Genomic DNA, 20198 nt, shown 5'->3' with positions numbered 1-20198 from the left:
TCCTAGTCAAGCACAGGGTCACGGGAGTTGGTGGAGCGAGAAGGACCTCCCCACCTGTGCCCTCGGCACAATAAGGACAACACAAACAGAGTCCATCGGGTCCAGCTCCATGGAGAAGAGACTGGGGGATCACCATTCCACAAACCACCACCACCAAGGTGGGGCCTCAGGGATCAGTACTGGGGCCCAGAGTGGAGGTGGGTCCAGATTATGCCAAACCATGCCCCTTTGTGCTAGGTAACTGCGTATCCACCACAGCAGCACAGACCCTGCAGACAGCTACTCCCAACAAGCGACGCAGCATTGCCTGGGTTAACTCTAGGTCAATTCTGGATATATAGATATATTCTCCATTCCCCCCCCCCCCCCCCGCCCATTTCTCCTCCTTATCTCTTCCATGCCCTAGGCTGGTCACTCTGGTTATTGTCTGTCTAAACAGACATATTTAATCCATTGTCTTGATACATGTTCTACACCTCCTTATTTACACTCCTTTCTCTCTCTCTGGAATAATCAAGCAATATAGTTTCTCTGTCTGGGTAACTTTATCTGTTTCCTTTTCCCTGCCTCCTTCTTTATTTTCCTTTCTCTCCATCTGGATTAAGCCATTTACCTCTCTGTCTAATCAATGTTTATCTTTTCTCCTCCCCCCTGCCCCCACACTCCCCACCGCCACTCCTCCTGTCATTTCTCTCCTTGTATGTTCTCTTCCATTAGCACTGCCTCCACCCTCTTCTTTACTTTAGTCAGTGTTTTGGGGTTTTCTGTTTTTAGTCTTTAGGTTTTTGTTTTTGTTTGTTTGTGTTATTTGTTTGTGTGTTTGTGTGTTTTTGTCTCCTGTTTGTCTATTTGTTTTCCTTTACAGGGCTACTCCAAGGAACAAATCAAAGCACACCTGGAGGAGGATCCAAAATATCACTAAGAGTAGGGTAATAAAAAAACCAAACACAACAGACAGCAAGTAACCATCTCTGAAAAAACACCTCCTGAAGGGCCAGGCCCTGGACACTGTATAACCCTCCTTTCATATAGCAGTGCTTGCAGGTGCAGAGCACACAACAAGCATTTAAAATGCATAAGGGACAAAAAACTAGCCAAAATGACAAAACAGAATAATTCTCCTCAAATGAAATTCCAAGAAGTGGCAACAGCTAACAAATTGATCAAAACCGATTTAAGCAGTATAACTGAACAAGAATTTAGAATAATAGTCATAAAATTAATTCCTGGTCTTGAAAAAAACAGAGGACAGCAGAGAATCTATTGCTGCAGAGATCAAGGGACTAAAAAATAGTGATGATGAATTAAAAATGCTACAAATGAGGAGCAAAATAAAATGGAGGCAGCCACAGTGCGGATTGAAGAGGCAGAGGGGAGAATAGGTGAATTAGAAGATGAAATTTTGGAAAAACAGCAACCTGAGAAAAAGAGAGACAAAAAAATCCAGGAGTATGAGGGGAGAATTAGAGAACTAAGTGATGCAATCAAATAGAACAATATCCATATCATAGGAATTCCAGAAGAAGAAGAAGAGAGAAAAATGGGCTAAAGGTGTACTTGAACAAATCATACCTGAGAACTTCCCCAATCTGGGGAAGGAAACAGGCATTGAAATCCAAGAGGCACAGAGAACTCCCTTCAGACATAACTTGAATCGATCTTCTGCATGATATATCATAGTAAAACCGGCAAAATACAAGGATAAAGAGAGATTTCTGAAAGCAGCTATGGATAAATGGGCCTCAATATACAATGGTAGACACATAAGAGTAGTAGCAGACCAATCTACTGAAACTTGGCAGGCCAGAAAGGAATGGCAGGAAAACTTCAATGTGATGAACGGAAAAAATATGCAGCCAATAATCCTTTACCCAGAAAGTCTGTGATTCAGAATACAAGGAGAGATAAAGGTTTTCGCAAACAAACAAAAACTGAAGGAATTCATCACCACTAAACCAGCCCTACAAGAGATCCTAAGGGGGATTCTGAGTGAAATGTTGCAAGGACCACAAAGTACCAGAGACACCACTACAAGCATGAAACCTACAGACATCACAATGACTCTAAACCCGTATCTTTCAGTAATAAAACTGAATGTAAATGGACTAAATGCTCCAACCAAAAGACATAGGGTATGAGAATGGATAAAAACAAAACAAACAAACAAAAAAACAAGACCCCTCTATTTGCTGTCTACAGGAGACTCATTTTAGACCTGAGGACACCTTCAGATTGAAAGTGAGGGGACAGAGACCTATCTATCATGCTACTGGAAGTCAAAAGAAAGCTGGAGTAAACATACTTGTATCAGACAAATTAGACTTTAAATTAAAGGCTGTAACAACATATGAAGAAGGGCATTATTTAATAATTACAGGGTCTATCCATCAGGAAGAGCTAACTATTATAAATGTCTATGCACAGAATACGGGAGCCCCCAAATATATAAAACAATTAATCACAAACATAAGCAACCTTATTGATAAGAATGTGGTAATTGCAAGACACTTTAATACTCCACTTGTATCAATGGACAGATCATCTAGACAGAGAATCAATAAACAAACAAGGACCCTGAATGATACATTGGATCAGATGGACTTGACAGATATATTTAGAACTCTGCATCCCAAAGCAACAGAATATACTTTCTTCTCGAGTGCACATGGAACATATCAAAGATAGATCACATACTGGGTCACAAAACAGCCCTTAATAAGTATGAACAAATCGAGACCATACCATGCACACTTTGAGACCACAATGCTATGAAACTTGAAATCAACCACAGGAAAAAGTCTGGAAAACCTCCAAATGCATGGAGGTTAAAAAACATCCTACTGAAGAATGAATGTGTCAATCAGGTAATTAGAGAAATTAGAAAATATATGGAAACAAATGAAAATGAAAATGAAAATACAACAATCCAAATATTTTGGGATGCAGCGAAGGCAGTCCTGAGAGGAAAATACATTGTAACCCAGGCCTATCTCAAGAAATAAGAAAAATCCCCAATACAAAATCTAACAGCACACCTAAAGTAACTAGAAACAGAACAGCAAATACACCCCAAACCCAGCAGAAGAAGAGAAATAATAAAGATCATAGCAGAAATAAATAATATAGAACCTGAAAAAACAGTAGGCAGATCAATGAAACCAAGAGTTGGTTTTTTGAGAAAATAAACAAAATTGATAAACCTCTAGCTAGGCTTCTCAAAAAGAAAAGGGAGAGAACCCAAATAGATAAAATCATGAATGAAAATGGAATTATTACAACCAATCCCTCAGAAATACAAGCAATTATCAGGGAATACTAAGAAAAATTATATGCCAACAAACTGGACAACATGGAAGAAATGGAAAAATTCCTAAGCACCCACACACTTCCAAAACTCAAACAGGAAGAAATTGAAAACTTGAACAGACCCATAACCAGCGAAGAAATTGAATCAGTTATCCAAAATCTCCCAACAAATAAGAGTCCAGGACCAGATGGCATCGTGGGGAATTCTACCAGACATTTAAAGCAGAGATAATACCTATCCTTCTCAAGATGTTCCAAAAAACAGAAAGGGAAGGAAAACTTCCAGACTCATTCTCTGAAGCCAGCATTACTCTGATTCCCAAACCAGACAAAAAAAGACAACTACAGGCCAATATACCTGATGAATATGGATGCAAAATTTCTCAATAAGATACTAGCAAATCAAATTCAATGGCATATAAAAAGAATGATTCACCATGATCAAGTGGGATTCATTCCTGGACTGCAGGGCTGGTTCAATATTTGCAAATCAATCAATGTGATATATCACATTAATAAAAGAAGAGACAAGAACCATATCATCCTGTCAATCGATGCAGAAAAAGCATTTGACAAAATTCATCATCCTTTCTTAATAAAGACCCTCGAGAGAGTTGGGATGGAAGGAACATACTTAAACATCATAAAAGCCATTTATGAAAAGCCCACAGCTAGTATCATCCTCAACGGGGATACACTGAGAGCTTTTGCCCTGAAATCAAGAACACGACAGGGATGTCCACTCTCACCGCTGTTATTTAACATAGTGTTGGAAGTTCTAGCATTAGCAATCAGACAACAAAAGGAAATCAAAGGCATCAAAATTGGCAAAGATGAAGTCAAGCTTTCACTTTTTTCAGATGACATGATACTCTACATGGAAAACCTGACAGACTCCACCAAAAGTCTGCTAGAACTGATACATGACTTCAACAAAGTCGCAGGATACAAAATTAATGTACAGAAATCAGTTGCATTCTTATACACTAACAATGAAGCAACAGAAAGACAAATAAAGAAACTGATCCCATTCACAATTGCACCAAAAGCATAAAATACCTAGGAATAAATCTAACCAAATATGTAAATGATCTGCATGCCGAAAACTATAGAAAGCTTATGAAGGAAATTGAAGAAGATACAAAGAAATGGAAAAGCATTCCATGCTCATGGATTGGAAGAATAAATATTGTTAAAATGTCAATACTACCCAAAGCTATCTACACATTCAATGCAATCCCAATCAAAATTGCACCAGCATTCTTTTCGAAGCTAGAAAAAGCAATCCTAAAATTGTATGGAACCACAAAAGACCCCGAATAGCCAAAGTAATATTGAAGAAGAAAACCAAAGCGGGAGGCATCCCAATCCCAGACTTTAGCCTCTACTACAAAGCTGTAATCATCAAGACAGCATGGTATTGGCACAAAAACAGACACACAGACCAACAGAATTGAATAGAGACTCCACAATTGGACCCACAAATGTATGGACAACTAATCTTTGACAAAGCAGGAAAGAATATCCAGTGGAAAAAAGACAGTCTCTTTAACAAATGGTTTTGTGAGAGCTGGACAGCAACATGCAGAAGAATGAAACTAGACCACTTTCTTACACATTCACAAATGTAAACTCAAAATGGATGAAGGACCTGAATGTGAAACAGGAAACAATCAAAAACATAGAAAAGAAAGCAGGAAAAAACCTCTCTGACCTCAGCCGCAGGAATTTCTTACTTGACACATCTCCAAAGGCAAGGGAATTAAAAGCAACAATGAACTTTTGGGACCTCATGAAGATAAAAAGCTTCTGCACTGCAAAGGAAACAATCAACAAAACTAACGGAATGGGAAAAGATATTTGCAACCAACGGAATGGGAAAAGATATTTGCAACCAACGGAATGGGAAAAGATATTTGCAAATGACATATCGGATAAAAGGCTGGTATCCAAAATCTATAAAGAACTCACCAAACTCCACACCCGAAAAACAAATAATCCAGTGAAGAAATGGGCAGAAGACATGAATAGACACTTTTCTAAAGACATCCAGATGGCCAACAGGCACATGAAGAGATGTTCAACGTCACTCCTCATCAGGGAAAGACAAATCAAAACCACACTGAGATACCACCTCATGCCAGTCAGAGTGGCTAAAATGAACAAATCAGGGGACTATAGATGCTGGAGAGGATGTGGAGAAATGGGAACCCTCTTGCACTGTTGGTGGGAATGTAAACTGGTGCAACCGCTGTGGAAAACAGTGTGGAGGTTCCTGAAAAAATTAAAAATAGATCTACCCTATGACCCAACAATAGCACTGCTAGGAATTTTCTCAACAGATACAGGAGTGCTGATGCATAGGGGCATTTGCACCGAAATGTTTATAGCAGCACTTTCAACAATAGCCAAATTATGGAAAGAGCCTAAATGTCCATCAACTGACAAATGGATAAAGAAATTGTGGTTTATATACACAATGGAATACTACTTGGCAATGAGAAAGAATGAAATCTGGCCATTTGTAGCAACGTGGATGGAACTGGAGAGTATTATACTAAGTGAAATAAATCATACAGAGGAAGATACCATATGTTTTCACTCTTATGTGGATCCTGAGAAACTTAATAGAGGACTATGGGGGAGGGGAAGGGATAAAAAATACATTACACAGAGGGAAGGAGGCAAACCATAAGAGACTCTTGAATAATGAGAACAAACTGAGGGTCGATGGGGGGTGGAGGAGAGGGGAAATTGGAGATATATATATATATATATATATATATATATATATATATATACACACACACACACACACACACATTTATATATATATACATATATATACATATATATACACAAATTTATATATATACATATATACATACATATACATATATACACACATATGTATACATATGTGTACACATATATGTGTACACATGTGTATACATATGTGTGTATATATATATATGTATATATATATATATATATGAGAGTTGGAGACAGAAAACAACAGCGTGAGTGAGTGAGTGAGTGAGTGAGTCTGGGGCAAAAGCAAATTTCCATTGGTGCCTCTTCTATGCCCACTTTTCATTACAGTTCCTGCCACTAGAAGGCATATTGCCCTGCAGGGCTCTTCTGCATAAAAGAGCTCCCTAAACTGCTGCTGGTCTTTCCATTCCTTTTGTAACACTGGCTAAAACTGTGCCACTGCTTAAGGCCCAAATTGCTTCATTCAATCGATACTGATACACACTGGGGACTGTCATCACTTAGAAGAAACAGAGATGCATGAACCAAAATGGGCTGAGATCTTCAGTCTTGATTCTGGATTCAGCCATTCTCTGTGCACTTCAAATAGGCAGCTCTTTCACAGAGCTCTGGCCAGCCACAGGGACCAATGGTGCAGGTCATGGGGGCAGAGAACACATGCATGTCGCACACACCATCATTGACTCTCCCAACGTGCTTATTGGATGAGCCATCCCTCCTGCTCTCTCTCCATTTCTTCCACAGCCCTGTATTCCTGCTGGGTCCTTTTCCTACATGCCAGCCAGCTTCTACTCCACCTACAATGCCAAGTGCTTCAGCTCTGAATATAAAGTTACATACCCTAAACTGTAAAGCAGCTGGAGCCCTGCTATTAATGGGAAAAATTCAATTGCACACACTCCTCAGGAAGTTAGCTCCCGTCCTACCAAAGTTCCTCCAAACCAGATGCTTCTGACATGTACAGTGTTCTCCACATCACTGCACACTCAGATAATTACAAATTACCGGCTGCTATAAGCCAAGCGCAAAGATAAGGCCAGGGCTGGTCCTCCAGGGCATGTAAGGCATGCAGTCCACACAGGGTCCCAAGCTGAGAAGGCTCCCTTGCAACAAGTAGTTAAATAAGCCACAGAGATCTAATCCACAGTGCAATGAATATAGATAATATTGTACTATAATTATGTCATGTGATAAATACTGCTACAGTGGCAATCATATTACAACATATAAATGTATCAAAGCACACACTGTACACATAGTTTCAGACACACTACCTTCATCCTGAAATTCTTAATACTTTTTAAACAAGGGCCCCATATTTTCATTACGCACTGGGCCCCACACGTTAGGGTAACCTGGCCTAGCAGTGGCAGAGGGCAGTAGCTGAAATATATATATAGCTAATTGTTGAATGAAGAAATTATCTAAATCATCCAGGAGGAGTCAGAAGGCTTTGTTTAGACGGTAACTATTTCACAGGTCTTGAAGGCAGAGAATATAAGAAAACAGAGGAAACTAGGGGCAAAAGTATTAAAAAGTGAACGCAGATGTACTCCAAGAATAGCAAGCAGACTGGTGAGAAGACTGTATGAGCAGTATCCCAGCCTGGAGCCCCTCAACAGTGTATGCCTGGCACTGGCACTCACTGCTCACAACTGCTTGCTACAGTCTGGGATTGGTACAGAAATTGAGGTACCTTTACCGTAATGAAGGTAATTTTATGTCTGTTGAAGCTCATCATAAAAGCTGGGGCAGGGACTTTGTATATCTTTTCATTTCCTTTTTCTAGTAATAATTTTTGAATGTGTTTTATCAAGTAACAGACTAGAAAAAAAATTTTTACAGAAGGAAAAATGATTCTTCACCACAGACAGATTGAGAAGTATTGCTCTAGACCAGAAACAACAGTCTGTCCTTGGGCAGTTGTGATCAGAGCTGGGAGGACAAATATATTGACCAGTTCAGTTTACCAGGCTTAGCAACCAAATGGATGTAGGACGTATGAGACCAAAACAGTGTGAAACCACTTCAGCAGAAGCCTTCCTAGCACTTTGCTGAAGTCAGCTACAGCACAAAAAGAGAGGTTTGGGTTTAGCCACAGTGGCTCTCAAAGCTGGTCCCATATCTAAATCACCTGGGAAACTTAAAACAATGAATGCGCAGGCCCCACTCCTGACCAGTTAATGACCCTGGAGGTGGGGCACAGGTATTGGTAGTTTTTAAAAGCTCCTCCACAGATCGGAGCAAGGCTGAGCCACTGGTCTAGGGCAAGTTTTACAGGAGGGTCTGGGGCAAATCAGGGACCCTGATGGCCAGAGTAGGGAGAACAGGAGGCCAAGAAGACAGAGGTGACACAGACATCACTGACCACTTGGGAATATTGTAAATGGCCACTATGGGCAAAGTAAATTATTTTTATCTCCTCCTTCCTACTTCTCACAGCCACCAGGACCCAGAATTCATGATGCCACTGCAGGAGTGAAGTTATGCTATATTATAGTTGAAACAGTCATTTGTGGATAACCTGGGAACCTAATCACTTTTTCCTTTCTCTAAACAGAAAAGTCCCATGTTCCAAGTGACTTGTAAGTGATTATTTCAGAATATAGTTCTTCCAGAGGACCACCTGTATGGGAAAGTGAAAACAAGAACAATATTTGCACAAGGAGGATCTGGACATGATCCTGGCCCTACCCTTGTAGGACCATCACTTTGGGTCAGTGACACTAGCTCTGTGGCCATGAGTTTCTTCCTCTGTAAAATGGGTGAATGCCTAACTGTTCACAAAGACCCTTTGAAGGTCAGATATAAATGAAATACTCTGAAACATGCTATAAAGGAGTTTTGTGGATATTTGAAATGTTTATTTTTGTATGCTTTGTATATTAGAATAGCCTCAGTGTGGGTTTTTTTTTTATGTCCTTAATAGGGAATAATCCCAATCTTTCCATTCTTAAGCATTTAATTTTCTGTCTAACCATGTTTTATGCACAAGATTTTGTGTCAAGTCATCTTATTACAGTTTCTAAAATTTTACAACAAAAGGTCTGTCCAGTGGGATACTGTCAAACCAACCCAGCCCCTTGACCAGCAGTCAGCAAACCCCAGGTGTGGGCCAAAGCCACTATGCCTCCTGTCTTTGTGTAGTCAGCAAGATATGAATGTCTTTCACATTATTAAGTGGTTAGAAAAATAAAATCAAAAGAGCAAGATGTGGGAACACAAAAAAATTATATTAACTTCACATTTCAATGTTAATAAATAGTTTTATTGGCACCCTGCCATGCCCATTCATTGACATACTGTCTGCGGCTGCTTTGGGGCATAGTGATGTTGACGTGAAAGACACCATGTAGTGTGCAAAGCTGAACACATTTGCTACCTGGCCCTTTACAGGAAACTGCCAACCCTGCCCTGAAGGATGAGGCCTTATATACTAAAAGGAGGCCTCAGGCCCTCTGTGGCCACTGTCTGGGCCTCCTAGCCATCTCCTTGCTTTGGCTCTTCCCCTTAGCTCTTCCCTTTGACCATAAGCTCCTGAGTGTTCTGACTGCATCTGAAGTTTCTCATACCACATGCACAGGACAAGTTGTTTTCCTCATATCTGCTCCAAAGAACACACTCTGCCCTCATGCCTCATCTACTCACTAGGCTTTATGTACTCTCCCCACTGGACACCTCTAGGCATCCCTTAGGTCCTCCACCCTTCAGGCTCACCCCAGGCTAGAGTGAGGAAGAACTGATGGACAGATTCTCTTCTTAAACACAGAGATACATTGACCAGTGGTAATAATACATATTTTTGCCAGTGGTAAAAATACACACATGCATGCACAAAATCTCATTACTTTTAAAGACAGTGAAAATACAATTCAGCAGTCATGCCACCAGGCAGCAATCCTTATCCACTGGCAAGAACTTCAAAAGAACGATCTCCAGCTCACCAAGCTCACATCACTGACCCCAACTTTTATTTAGGACTGTGTCTCCCAAATGATGCGAGAGCCTCCCTCTCTCTACCCACTCGGTGCAGAGGTGCTGATGGTGCTGGAAGCACTCTCTGTGACCCTCATTCCAAAATACTTCCTGCTAGTAAGAGTCTCCCTAATCTGTCCCCTCCTTCTGGATTTACATCTCCAGGTGTGCACTGCACCAGCAGGGTACCTTCATCTGGAGTTTGATAAAAATGCAGAAACTCAGGCTTTACCTGAGACCTGAATCAGAATGTGCATTTTGACCAGACCCCACAGTAAAGTTTGAGAAGCACTAATCTATATTTTGTCCTTTGATATACGTATATGCCATCTCTTCCTGGACAGAGCTTGTATTTGCTAGTGTCTTTATGTACTATCACTTTCTAGATTTTTTAAAATAAGTATTACCTCTCAGTGCTTGTTTAGAGGCATGAAACTAACACTGCAAATAAAAAAAAGCTAGCTTGTAACTCCAAATTCTAGAGAATTCAACTGTTTCCTTTCTGAAATCTTTCTGGTAGGTTACTAGGTGAATTTTTAATACATCAATAAAAGGGATAAATTCACTGAGAAAATGAGGATGATAAATTTGGTATTTCTCCAAGGAATCCACTGTGAAAAATGAGATGATATATATTAGAGCTTCATAAACGAGAAAACACCGTGAAAATGGTTATTAATACTGATAATGATCATTAGTACTTGTTACCATAAGTTAATAATAACCTCAGTGCTTCCTGAATAATTAACTCAGTAATAACAAAATAAGGACAATGGAAACTATATGGTTACATGAGGTCGGGAGACACTTTCCTTCTAAATTAGGCCTGTTACCACAGAGCAAACCAAACCTTTAGGAAACCCTGTTCCCTTGTTTGTGTTGTTTTTCCCAGTGAGCAACTCATTCATGTTGAAACTTTTTGTTTCAGATTGTGGAAAGCTTTTCTGTGTGTGTTTGTTTTTTAGATTGTGGAAAGCTTCTTCTTTTTTTTTTTTTTTAAAGAAATCCCTGCACCCAACATGGGGCTCAGACTCAAAACCCCAAGATCAGGAGTTCCATGCTCTACCAACTGAGCCAACCAGGTGTCCCTTGTGTTGAAACTTTTTTTTTTTTTTTTGATACAGGGCATCTGCCTTCTTTTTAGCTGGAGCGTATTCTACTTTCTCCTGGAATTTTTGTTTGCCTTTGTATCTTAGCTTCACAGTAGGATAAGTAAATTTTCAGTCCTTGAGTAAACTGAAGAGCAGGCCTTGGTCACTGACCTGACCTGTCCTCAGGTTTGCCCTGCTCAGAGTCCTACTCTGTTTACAGTCTACAGTGAGGTTCCTGGAAAGTGGCACACATGTCAGATTTCTGACGGGGCCCCACACAATGTAACAATACCTCTACATTCTGATTACTTCCATCCCTTTTGGCAGGTGATATATGCTGTGTGAGCCATAGATGCAACAGGTTATAGCAGAAACATTAGGCAGAGGACTTGGGGCCTGAGTTTCCCAGGTGAGGAGTTACCGTCAGGCAGAGACTGGGAGTGTGGAGGGGTAGAGGGATGAATCCTTCTTATACTTTATCACAGTAGTGGATCATAAAGACAAGGGACACAGCACAGGCTCTACACAGGCCAGACTTCACCAGACATGGTCAAAAGTGCTGAGTTAATGTGCTTGAATTAGAAAAGGCAGATGAGCAGGTGGCAAACTTACAATTTCTTTCATGTGAAATGGGTCCCTGAATTGATTCTCAGATCTCAGAGAGAGTCTTCAGGGTGGGGTAGGAGAAGAGCCAGATCCGGTCGCTTACTTGAATGATCTTGAATGAAGTATGCTCATTGAAGCAGGTCTGAAATGGTTCTTTCCATGCCAGAAGGCATCCCTATATCACCTGTAAATCCTGAAAATATATTGGTCAGTAACTGGGGCCATTGTAGAACTGGGAAGCTTCACCTGGGGTCACAGCCATCTCCTTCAGCTTTCTGTCATACCACACAGTCTGACCAGATTCAGACCAGTATCCATCGACCAGATGTGACAGAGACAGCATCATCATCTTCTGGAGCATCGTGGCCTCCAGCATAGACCAGGCAATGCCCATACAATTTGAGGCTCTCCAAGGGTATGGACAAGCTCAGGAGATGAAGTAGGAATCTTCAGAAATAGTCCTTCAAGTCACAGAACATAAGTCCTCGCTGGTCCTAAGGACTGGTTATTTTGGCACTATATGTAATGTATACTTGAGATATGACAACTTACAAATCCAATTTCCAGGTGCACTGTGAACCCATCAGGGCCACCTTGAGAAGAGGTTCAATCTGGGTCCAAAGCATCACATTAAAGATGATGACCAAGGAAACACTCATATCTTCATTAATCCAAGTGTTCATGCTAGAAACCATTATTTAGATGGCAGTTATGTTAAACTGCCCAAAAGACATCATCATGCATAGAAATCTCCTCACTTGGATTTAAAATACAAATTTCTAGTCGTCACTCTCAAGATCCTAATGTGGTTACAGGCTCCCATGAGGCCCTATTTCCTTGGGCATTCTGTTCCCCTCAACTGTGCACTTGGGGATATTTTGGCCGTACCAGCCTTAAGGCTATATACTCCTCCCTCAGTGGGGAATCGTGAAGGCCTAAGGAAGGAGCTGCCCACTCTTTGACCCAGGCCAGTGCCTTTAATGCCTCTAATCCAGAATAATGGCTCTCGGATCAATCCTGGAACCCCAAGAACTTCAATCCCAGGGAAATGGAACTCTATCCTTGTAACTGATCCAACTTCCTGGATGTGATCCTTGGCCTGTGCCCAAAGCTTTAGGCTCCTGCTTTGCTATAACAGCATTAAATATTTCCAAAGGGGTTGAACCTTCCATTTCAAAAGCTAGTATAACCTCATTTTGCAGGTCATTTTGCAGCATTCTGCAGGTCGATGGCACTGCTACAATCTTAGTACCTCTGTCTTTCCCTCTGAAAAGGCTTCTTGGTGATCCAGGAACTGGCCTAGCATGCAGACTCCAGCAAGTCAGGCCAAGTGTCTACCTACATGATCCAGGGACATGCTGTTGGTTTGGAGGGCAACATCTTCCAAATGCTGTAGGAAGTTTGTATTGAATAAACACCTACTAGACCAAAACCTTGAGACCCAAAGGTGAAGCAACAAAACAGTTCAGGAGTAATCAACCACATATTAACAATAAAAAGTGTCCTGATGTTATGTAACAGAAATTTTTCATTATGGGAAAATTTCCCACTGATAGCATCATAAATAGAAAAAAATATTATATCTCAACTTAGAGAGGGGTGAAAATTCTGTTAGATGACCCAGAGGACTCTACTGATAGCAAGACTCCCCTCTTAGAGTACTTGTGGAATCAGAATAAAATGATTTAATGACACAGGGGCAATATAAATATGCTCAACATTTTTTTTTAATCAGTCGCCACTGCATGAGACTTATCTACATAGATATACAAGAAATGTACTAGCTCTTTTTTTTTTTTTTTTTTTTTTTTGGGACAGAGAGAGACAGAGCATGAATGGGGGAGGAGCAGAGAGAGAGGGAGACACAGAATCGGAAACAGGCTCCAGGCTCCGAGCCATCAGCCCAGAGCCCGACGCGGGGCTCGAACTCACGGACCGCGAGATCGTGACCTGGCTGATGTCGGACGCTTAACCGACTGGGCCACCCAGGCGCCCCTGTACTAGCTCTTAAAGACACAAAGAACCTGTGCACATACAAAGTAAACAGAATTTTCCCCTCGGACTTTAGAGGTCAGAATCTCCCTCACAATGATCCAACAGAAACAGAATGTGCTATTTTACTTACTTATTTTAACTTATTTTTACTTATTTTAAATGTCTATCGATATTTAAAATGAATATCTTATATGGTCAGCAATCCTAGAGACAGAAATATACCAACAGATATTCATTGTAACTGTGGATTTTCTTATTTGTTTTTACTTTATATTATTTTATTTTAATTCCAGTGTAGTTAACCTACGTTGCAACTTTGCTTGCAGTAGCTAAAAGATTGGAGACAATCGATGTTCATCAATAGGAAATTGTTTGAATAAATTATGTCCCTAATGGACAAATGGGGTAATAATACATAGAGCTGTCTTGTTGTATATGTAATTCCCCTGAAGAAACCATTATTAGTAATCACCTCTGCTAGAGGTGAGAGGGGTACCTTAGGACCAGAAGTGGAGGCTTTATTTTCCTCTTTATATTATTTGAATATTTTATCCTTACAGATTACCTACTCACAAAGTAAACTTTGCAGGAAGAGCAGCATGCTCTTGAAAGGAACAATGCCACTGTCTTGCTGTGCACGGATGCATGAAATCAGTGAGGATCATCACCTAAGAAGGTCTACCCAGTAGACCCAGTCAAGAGTTATTTGCTTCATTACCATTAGCCTCTAAAAATACCCCTGCCCTTCTATTGCAGGAGAATCTCACACAACATGTGTGGCCTTTAATATCCAGAGCAATAGATTTAAGCAAGAAATAAACCTGAATGGGGAAGAAGCAGAAAATATCCCTATACGAAAAGAATTCTGCTAGATTATAGGGGAGGAACCAGAGAAAGGGGGCTGGCCTCCAGAATCCTTCTCAGGTGCTAAATATTCTGAAAATACTGACCTAAACTCCAGCATATCCTGAATCTTCATTAGAAGAGCATTCAAGTCAGTATAATGGAACTCTGAGTCATTGCATCAAAGATTAAGCACTTTTATTTCACTTGCTACTTCCTTGACCTAACGCACAGAAAACTCTTTGGCTAACCTTCCAATACTTCTGCTGCTCAGGCTGTGCAGCTTTTGCCCCAAATTTAATCTCCATGTTCTTGCTCCAAGACACTCTGGTCCCTTCAGTTGGCTAGTACAGCACTGTAAGAATCCCAGTGCCAACTCTATCTTCCCAGCACAGGATGGCTCAGACATCCTACCTCTCTCTGACTGAGCCACTGCCCAGGTAGCCATGTTCCCCCACTTGTGTCAGAGAAATGACTACCTGCTGAAAGAGACACTTCCCACATGCTGAAAACTTCACTACTAGAAGATGAAAGGAACAGTGTTCAAAGAGTTCAAACATTCCAGGGAATATGACTCAGGCCTCAAGCAGGGTAAAGTCCTAAAACAGGCAAAGCTCATAAAATCAGTGACCTCACAGAAGGCCAGGAAGAGAGGCACAATTTGCCCACACACCCTTGGAAGACAGCACTTTCCGTAATATGTTTGAAAGAAGGTGACCAGGTCATGTTGCTAAGTTATAGAATCCAGGTAATGTCAGTGAAGGAGCACTAAATGAGGCAGAGCTGGGCAAAGAGATGAACTTACCTTTACAGAGGCATGATGCAGGATGCCTACCTGGCCACTTTCCTCTCTCCTAACTTTTGCCAGCTAAAATATCAGGTATACAAGATGCAGAGTTAATTGGATTATTGCTCACTGATGCATTTATATTAAGGAAAAAAGTCATGAGTAAGAACTATGCCTTGATCATATCAAGCAGGAATTCTTGCATTCATGGAGTGGGAGTAGGAAAGAGAAGAGGGAGCTGGTTCAGACATGGTTCACATTGATAAGCACCAAAGATCTCCAAATGATATGCTGAGTAAAAGAAACCAGATAAAAACAGAGTACATACTTTAGGACTGCATTTCTATAAAACTCTAGAAAATGCAAACAAATATATGGTGCCAGAAAACAACAGATCAGTGTGCCTGGGGCTGCGGAAGCAGAGAGGGGCAGGAGAGACATGCAAAGGGGCATAAGGAAATCTCTGGGGCTGATGGATATTTTCACTGTCTTAATTGTGGTGGTATTTTCATGTTTGAAATTCTGAATTTTCATATTTGAAAATTTTATATATATATATATATGTTGATCTATATATACATAAATTATATATATATTTATATATATAACTATATAGATATATAAAATTATATATATAATTATATATATATTTATTTATATATCTATAAAATTTTCAAACTGTGCAAGCTAAACATGCAAGCTTATTGCTAACAATTATACTGCAGTATAGGTAATTTGAGACCACTGTTCAATCTAAGGAAAAAAAAAAGAGGTCATCCTCAAAAGTCATCTTTGTCCTCCTATTTCTTGGATGTGATATAATCAAACAGTTATGACTGACTATGAACCAGCATAAGGTAAAGTTCATGGGAAAAAACAAAAGGTGGATCCCAGCAGCCCCTTCCCTTCCCCCACCCACTACCTGCCTTCTAAGGTACAAGAAAAGGGCTGATCCTAACAGCTCAGCTCCACAAAGCTGCCAGCTAAGTAGCCAATTCCCTTGTGACCTATATTCCGCTGGCCACATCCACATTCCCAGCTACTGCTGGGAAAGGTCCCCACCTCCAACTCAGTTAATGATCCAGTCAAAGCTAGAGCAAGGCAAGAAGAGGAAGCAACAAAAAGTGTGTTCTCCTCTGGCTTCCAGAGATAATCCTTGGTGCCCAGCTCATGCAAGACAGGACAAATTGATCAGAAAGCCTATTACCATGATGGTGATACAATCAAAAAGATGCCCAAAAGACACATATTGTGAAGGACCCTAAGAGACAGCCCTGAATTTGGGTCAGAGCTTCTCTGTCTTACCTAGTATAAAAGAAGTAATAACAAGGATAACAATGACTTTACTAAGCATTTCAAACTATTTCCTCAGGCTTGAGTCACAGCTATTCCCAGGTACCTCCATAAGCCCCTGACTGATTCCTGCTGCAGCCACCCCAACCCAGGTAGGGACATGGTTAACTCACCTGTGAGAAGCTCAGGCTTCTTCACAGCCAGTCGACTACCTGACACCTCATCTTCTTTCATGCCAGACATCAACAAATACCCAGCCTCCCTCCCACACCTTTTCCTGTGGACTATTAGGGTGCACTATCTGGCCCAACTCAAGCCCCTCAGAGCTGCTCCTCATAATGACCTGGCTGGGTCCCATGCATGGACTGCCATATCCTTGACCTGCAACAATAGACAAACAACATGCTACTTGCACACCTCTGGCCTTTCTCTCTGTGATGTGGGCTCCTGATACCCTGCTGCATGCCAGAGGCTCCTGTTGCCTCTGCTTTGAGTAATCCTTCTGGGGTTTGCATCAGCCTTGCATCAGGAGGAAGGCTGAGCATCCTACAAGAGCCAGAGCCAGTCTTCAAAGAGGAATGGGTTAGAGATCACTGACGAGATGGAAAAAAAGTCTTGGGAACAACTGGGGAAACAAAATGCCTCTTTAATTTTCTGAGCCCCAGAGTAAGAAGAGTGCCATGTCTTTCTCTCAAACAATATCATGACATCCTTCCCAACACCAAAGTCAAGAACAGGTAAAACAAAGAAGACATGTAAGTCTTGAAAAGGTGGAAATAGAAAGTGTTTCTGAAGGTGTTCTTGTGGCAGCAAAATACATTCAGATATTCACTTCCGTCAAAAACTTCCCTATCTCCTGGAGGAAACTCAGAGAAACTAACAAAGGGGATAGAGAAGAAGCAAAAGCTAAGTGGTGTTGTCTGCCCGGACTAAGCTTCAACATTAACTTTCAGTGCCAAAGCATTTGATACTGCTGGTCTGTGTTCCCAGCAACACTGGAGGTTTTGAATATGGAAAGTGCCAGCCATCTACCTGAAAGACATGGTCAGGGTTATAGAATACTATAAATAGATACAGTTAACAAAAAATCTGGGCTAGGGCACCCATGCAGGCTGTGGGTAAGTTATTCTATGATTAAACACAACCATTTGCCACAGACAACACTTTGCAAAAGGGGACTGGGAAGGAGTGAGCTGGTGACTGACAAATGGAGAGAGAAGCTGTATCAATCCTAGAGTGGGGCAAATAAATCCAGGGCTGAGGATCTTGGAGGACCCATGGGACAGCGTTCTGCTGACTGCTCTGGGAAGTCAAGATCTACCATAGCTGGGAGCCCCGGAGCTCCGGCCTCTGCGGAATAGACAAGCCTTCTAGCAGGATTGGTAGGAAACGTACGGACCCGGGAGAAAAACAGAAGCAGGTTCCCCAAGGAGGACTAGGGGCGGAGCAGTGATGGGGGACATTTGAAAGAGACCTGAAAGCTAGTTCTGTTGTCCTTCCCAGAGAGCTGGGAGTATCCACGAGGAAAGCAGAGCCCGGGCATCAGAAGCACAGAGAAAGAGTGGGGAAGTTCTAGGACACAGACGCCTGGAGACTGAGCGGGTAGCGCCTAGTGTGACCCAGGGGCCTGGATCTCGAGGCAAGGAGCAGAGTGCCTAGTGATGCAGGGGGACGCCAGACCCAAAGAAGAAGAGACTGGAGAGCCCTTCCCCGTGGGGGCTCGGAATTCGCGGGATGCAGACTCTTGGGGCCGCCTCCCTCAGGTGAGAGGGGAGGCGAGAACTACGGGTGTGGAAGGCTGAAATGTCTGGAGTCAGGCAGGTGCCGGGCGGGGCTCTCTCACCTGCGGAGCACCAGGTAACTCAAGATCACCAGCAGCAGGAGTCCGAGTGTGCGGCTGGGCTTTCTCCCGACGCTCCACTTGCTCATCGCGCGGCTTGGAGGGACCCCAGCTAGCATACCAGCCAGCACTCAGCCGCGCGCGCGGGAGGCTAGACGCGGGGGGCGGGGCCGCACTCCGGTCGCCCGGGCTACCTGACCGCGGCCCGCCTGGCCCGCAGGCGCTCATTCGCTGAAGCCCTCGGCCCCGCCCCTCGCGCCGTCGGGCTAGCGTGGGCGGGAACGGGGCCTAGAACAGGCTACAGCCCAGCGCTACCCGGCGGTTCTCGGGGTCTGCCGCGCCCCAAGTCTCAAAGAGGCGTTGGCTGTTTCTGCGGATATTTACCTGCACGTGATATGCAAACGGGTGCAAAATACCCGGCGCGTGTAGCCCAGTCCTTGCACACTCGTAGAGCACACCCCACCACCACGCTACATTAGCAAGCAGCGATTAAAGGCACCTGCAAAGCCAAAGCACTATCTTAAAGCAATTCAGATTTTGAAGAAAGAAAAATCTGTAGTGACATATGTGAAAAGTCAAAACGTTGTAGAATTTTCTTTGGACATAATTTATGGCTTAGTGTGGTTCACGTTTGCATCGCATGGGGATGGTGGGGTGCTGAGAAAGGAACACCAAAATATTTTTTGCCTTTAGTCTCCACAAGTCTTGTTCCGGTCCTGACTCCCAGCACATTCAATTTTTTATCTTTAAAAAGTCCAGATAAAATACTCACATGAAAAGGACGAATAAAATTCTTATTCTGGTACAGAATTATATCACAAAGGATATTGTGTAAGATTTGGGCAAACTTATGCTTTCTAACAATCACACACCTAACTCATGCCAAGAACAGAATTCAGATTTTACTGAAAGAGAATCTGAAACATTTTCTAGGAAGGCTAATGTTTTTTCAGAGCACCCGAGTTTCTAGAAAATACCCCGTTTCATGTTTCAAAACTACTTCTGTCACTTGTACATAGTTTTGAAATTGTAAAGTTGATAGGAACAAAATGAGATTTTACTTTTCAGAACAAAGACATGCAGTGTTTGGTGTGAAGAGTCCTTTTTGTAGCATTGGGAAAATATTTAGTCAGGTAGCAAAAAACCAAGAAGCAAAAACAAACAAATAAGAGGGGAGGATAGCAGGGCCAGAAGCATTCCTGGAGACATTTAGAGAGAGAAGTAGCTACCCCTTAACACACTCTACAAAATCAGTAACTTTTCTCCATTTTTAAAGGCATGTAATTGTTTGATACATACTAGGAGTATGATGAAAATATTTTGGTATAATTGCGATAAAAGATAGCCCATGAAACATGGAGAAAGTGTTAAAAGTCTAGCCCCCTTTTTACCTTTGGAGACCCAACCCTGGCACATACCCAACACTCACCCCTCACTCCTTGTGATATCGCTGGGGAGGAGTACAATCTATTACACATCAGGGTATTCTAAAGTTACTTAAACAATACCAGCAGCTCCATACTTTTTCAGATATTAGCAAAAACTAATGAGCTATAAAACCCCTGAAATTCTTAGCCCAACTCTATTACCCTTGTTTTTATTTATGGAAGAAAACATAAATAACTCAGTGCTTTAAAAATAATCATTACCCCTTAACCCCCTGGGAAGCACAGAACTATAGACACAA

General features: G+C 41.8%; 1 protein-coding gene across 1 annotated transcript in view; it reads right to left on the bottom strand.

Moving 5' to 3' along the window:
* LOC124506194 (beta-galactosidase-1-like protein 2) overlaps positions 1-18630 on the bottom strand; it is a 50331-nt gene extending 31701 nt beyond the window's left edge. Inside the window, exon 1 of the mRNA XM_047072211.1 lies at positions 18515-18630. Within this exon, the coding sequence (XP_046928167.1) occupies positions 18515-18630 (116 nt within the window). The remainder of the gene's footprint in view (positions 1-18514) is intronic.
* Between the last annotated feature and the right edge of the window lie 1568 nt (positions 18631-20198).

Source organism: Lynx rufus, unplaced genomic scaffold (assembly GCF_022079265.1).
Source record: "Lynx rufus isolate CCGP_SWC_20201006 ecotype Redwood Valley unplaced genomic scaffold, mLynRuf1.p SCAF_9, whole genome shotgun sequence".
Classification (NCBI taxonomy): Eukaryota; Metazoa; Chordata; class Mammalia; order Carnivora; family Felidae; genus Lynx; species Lynx rufus.
Note: the sequence above shows the minus strand (reverse complement) of the source record. Positions and strands in the feature narration are given on the sequence as shown.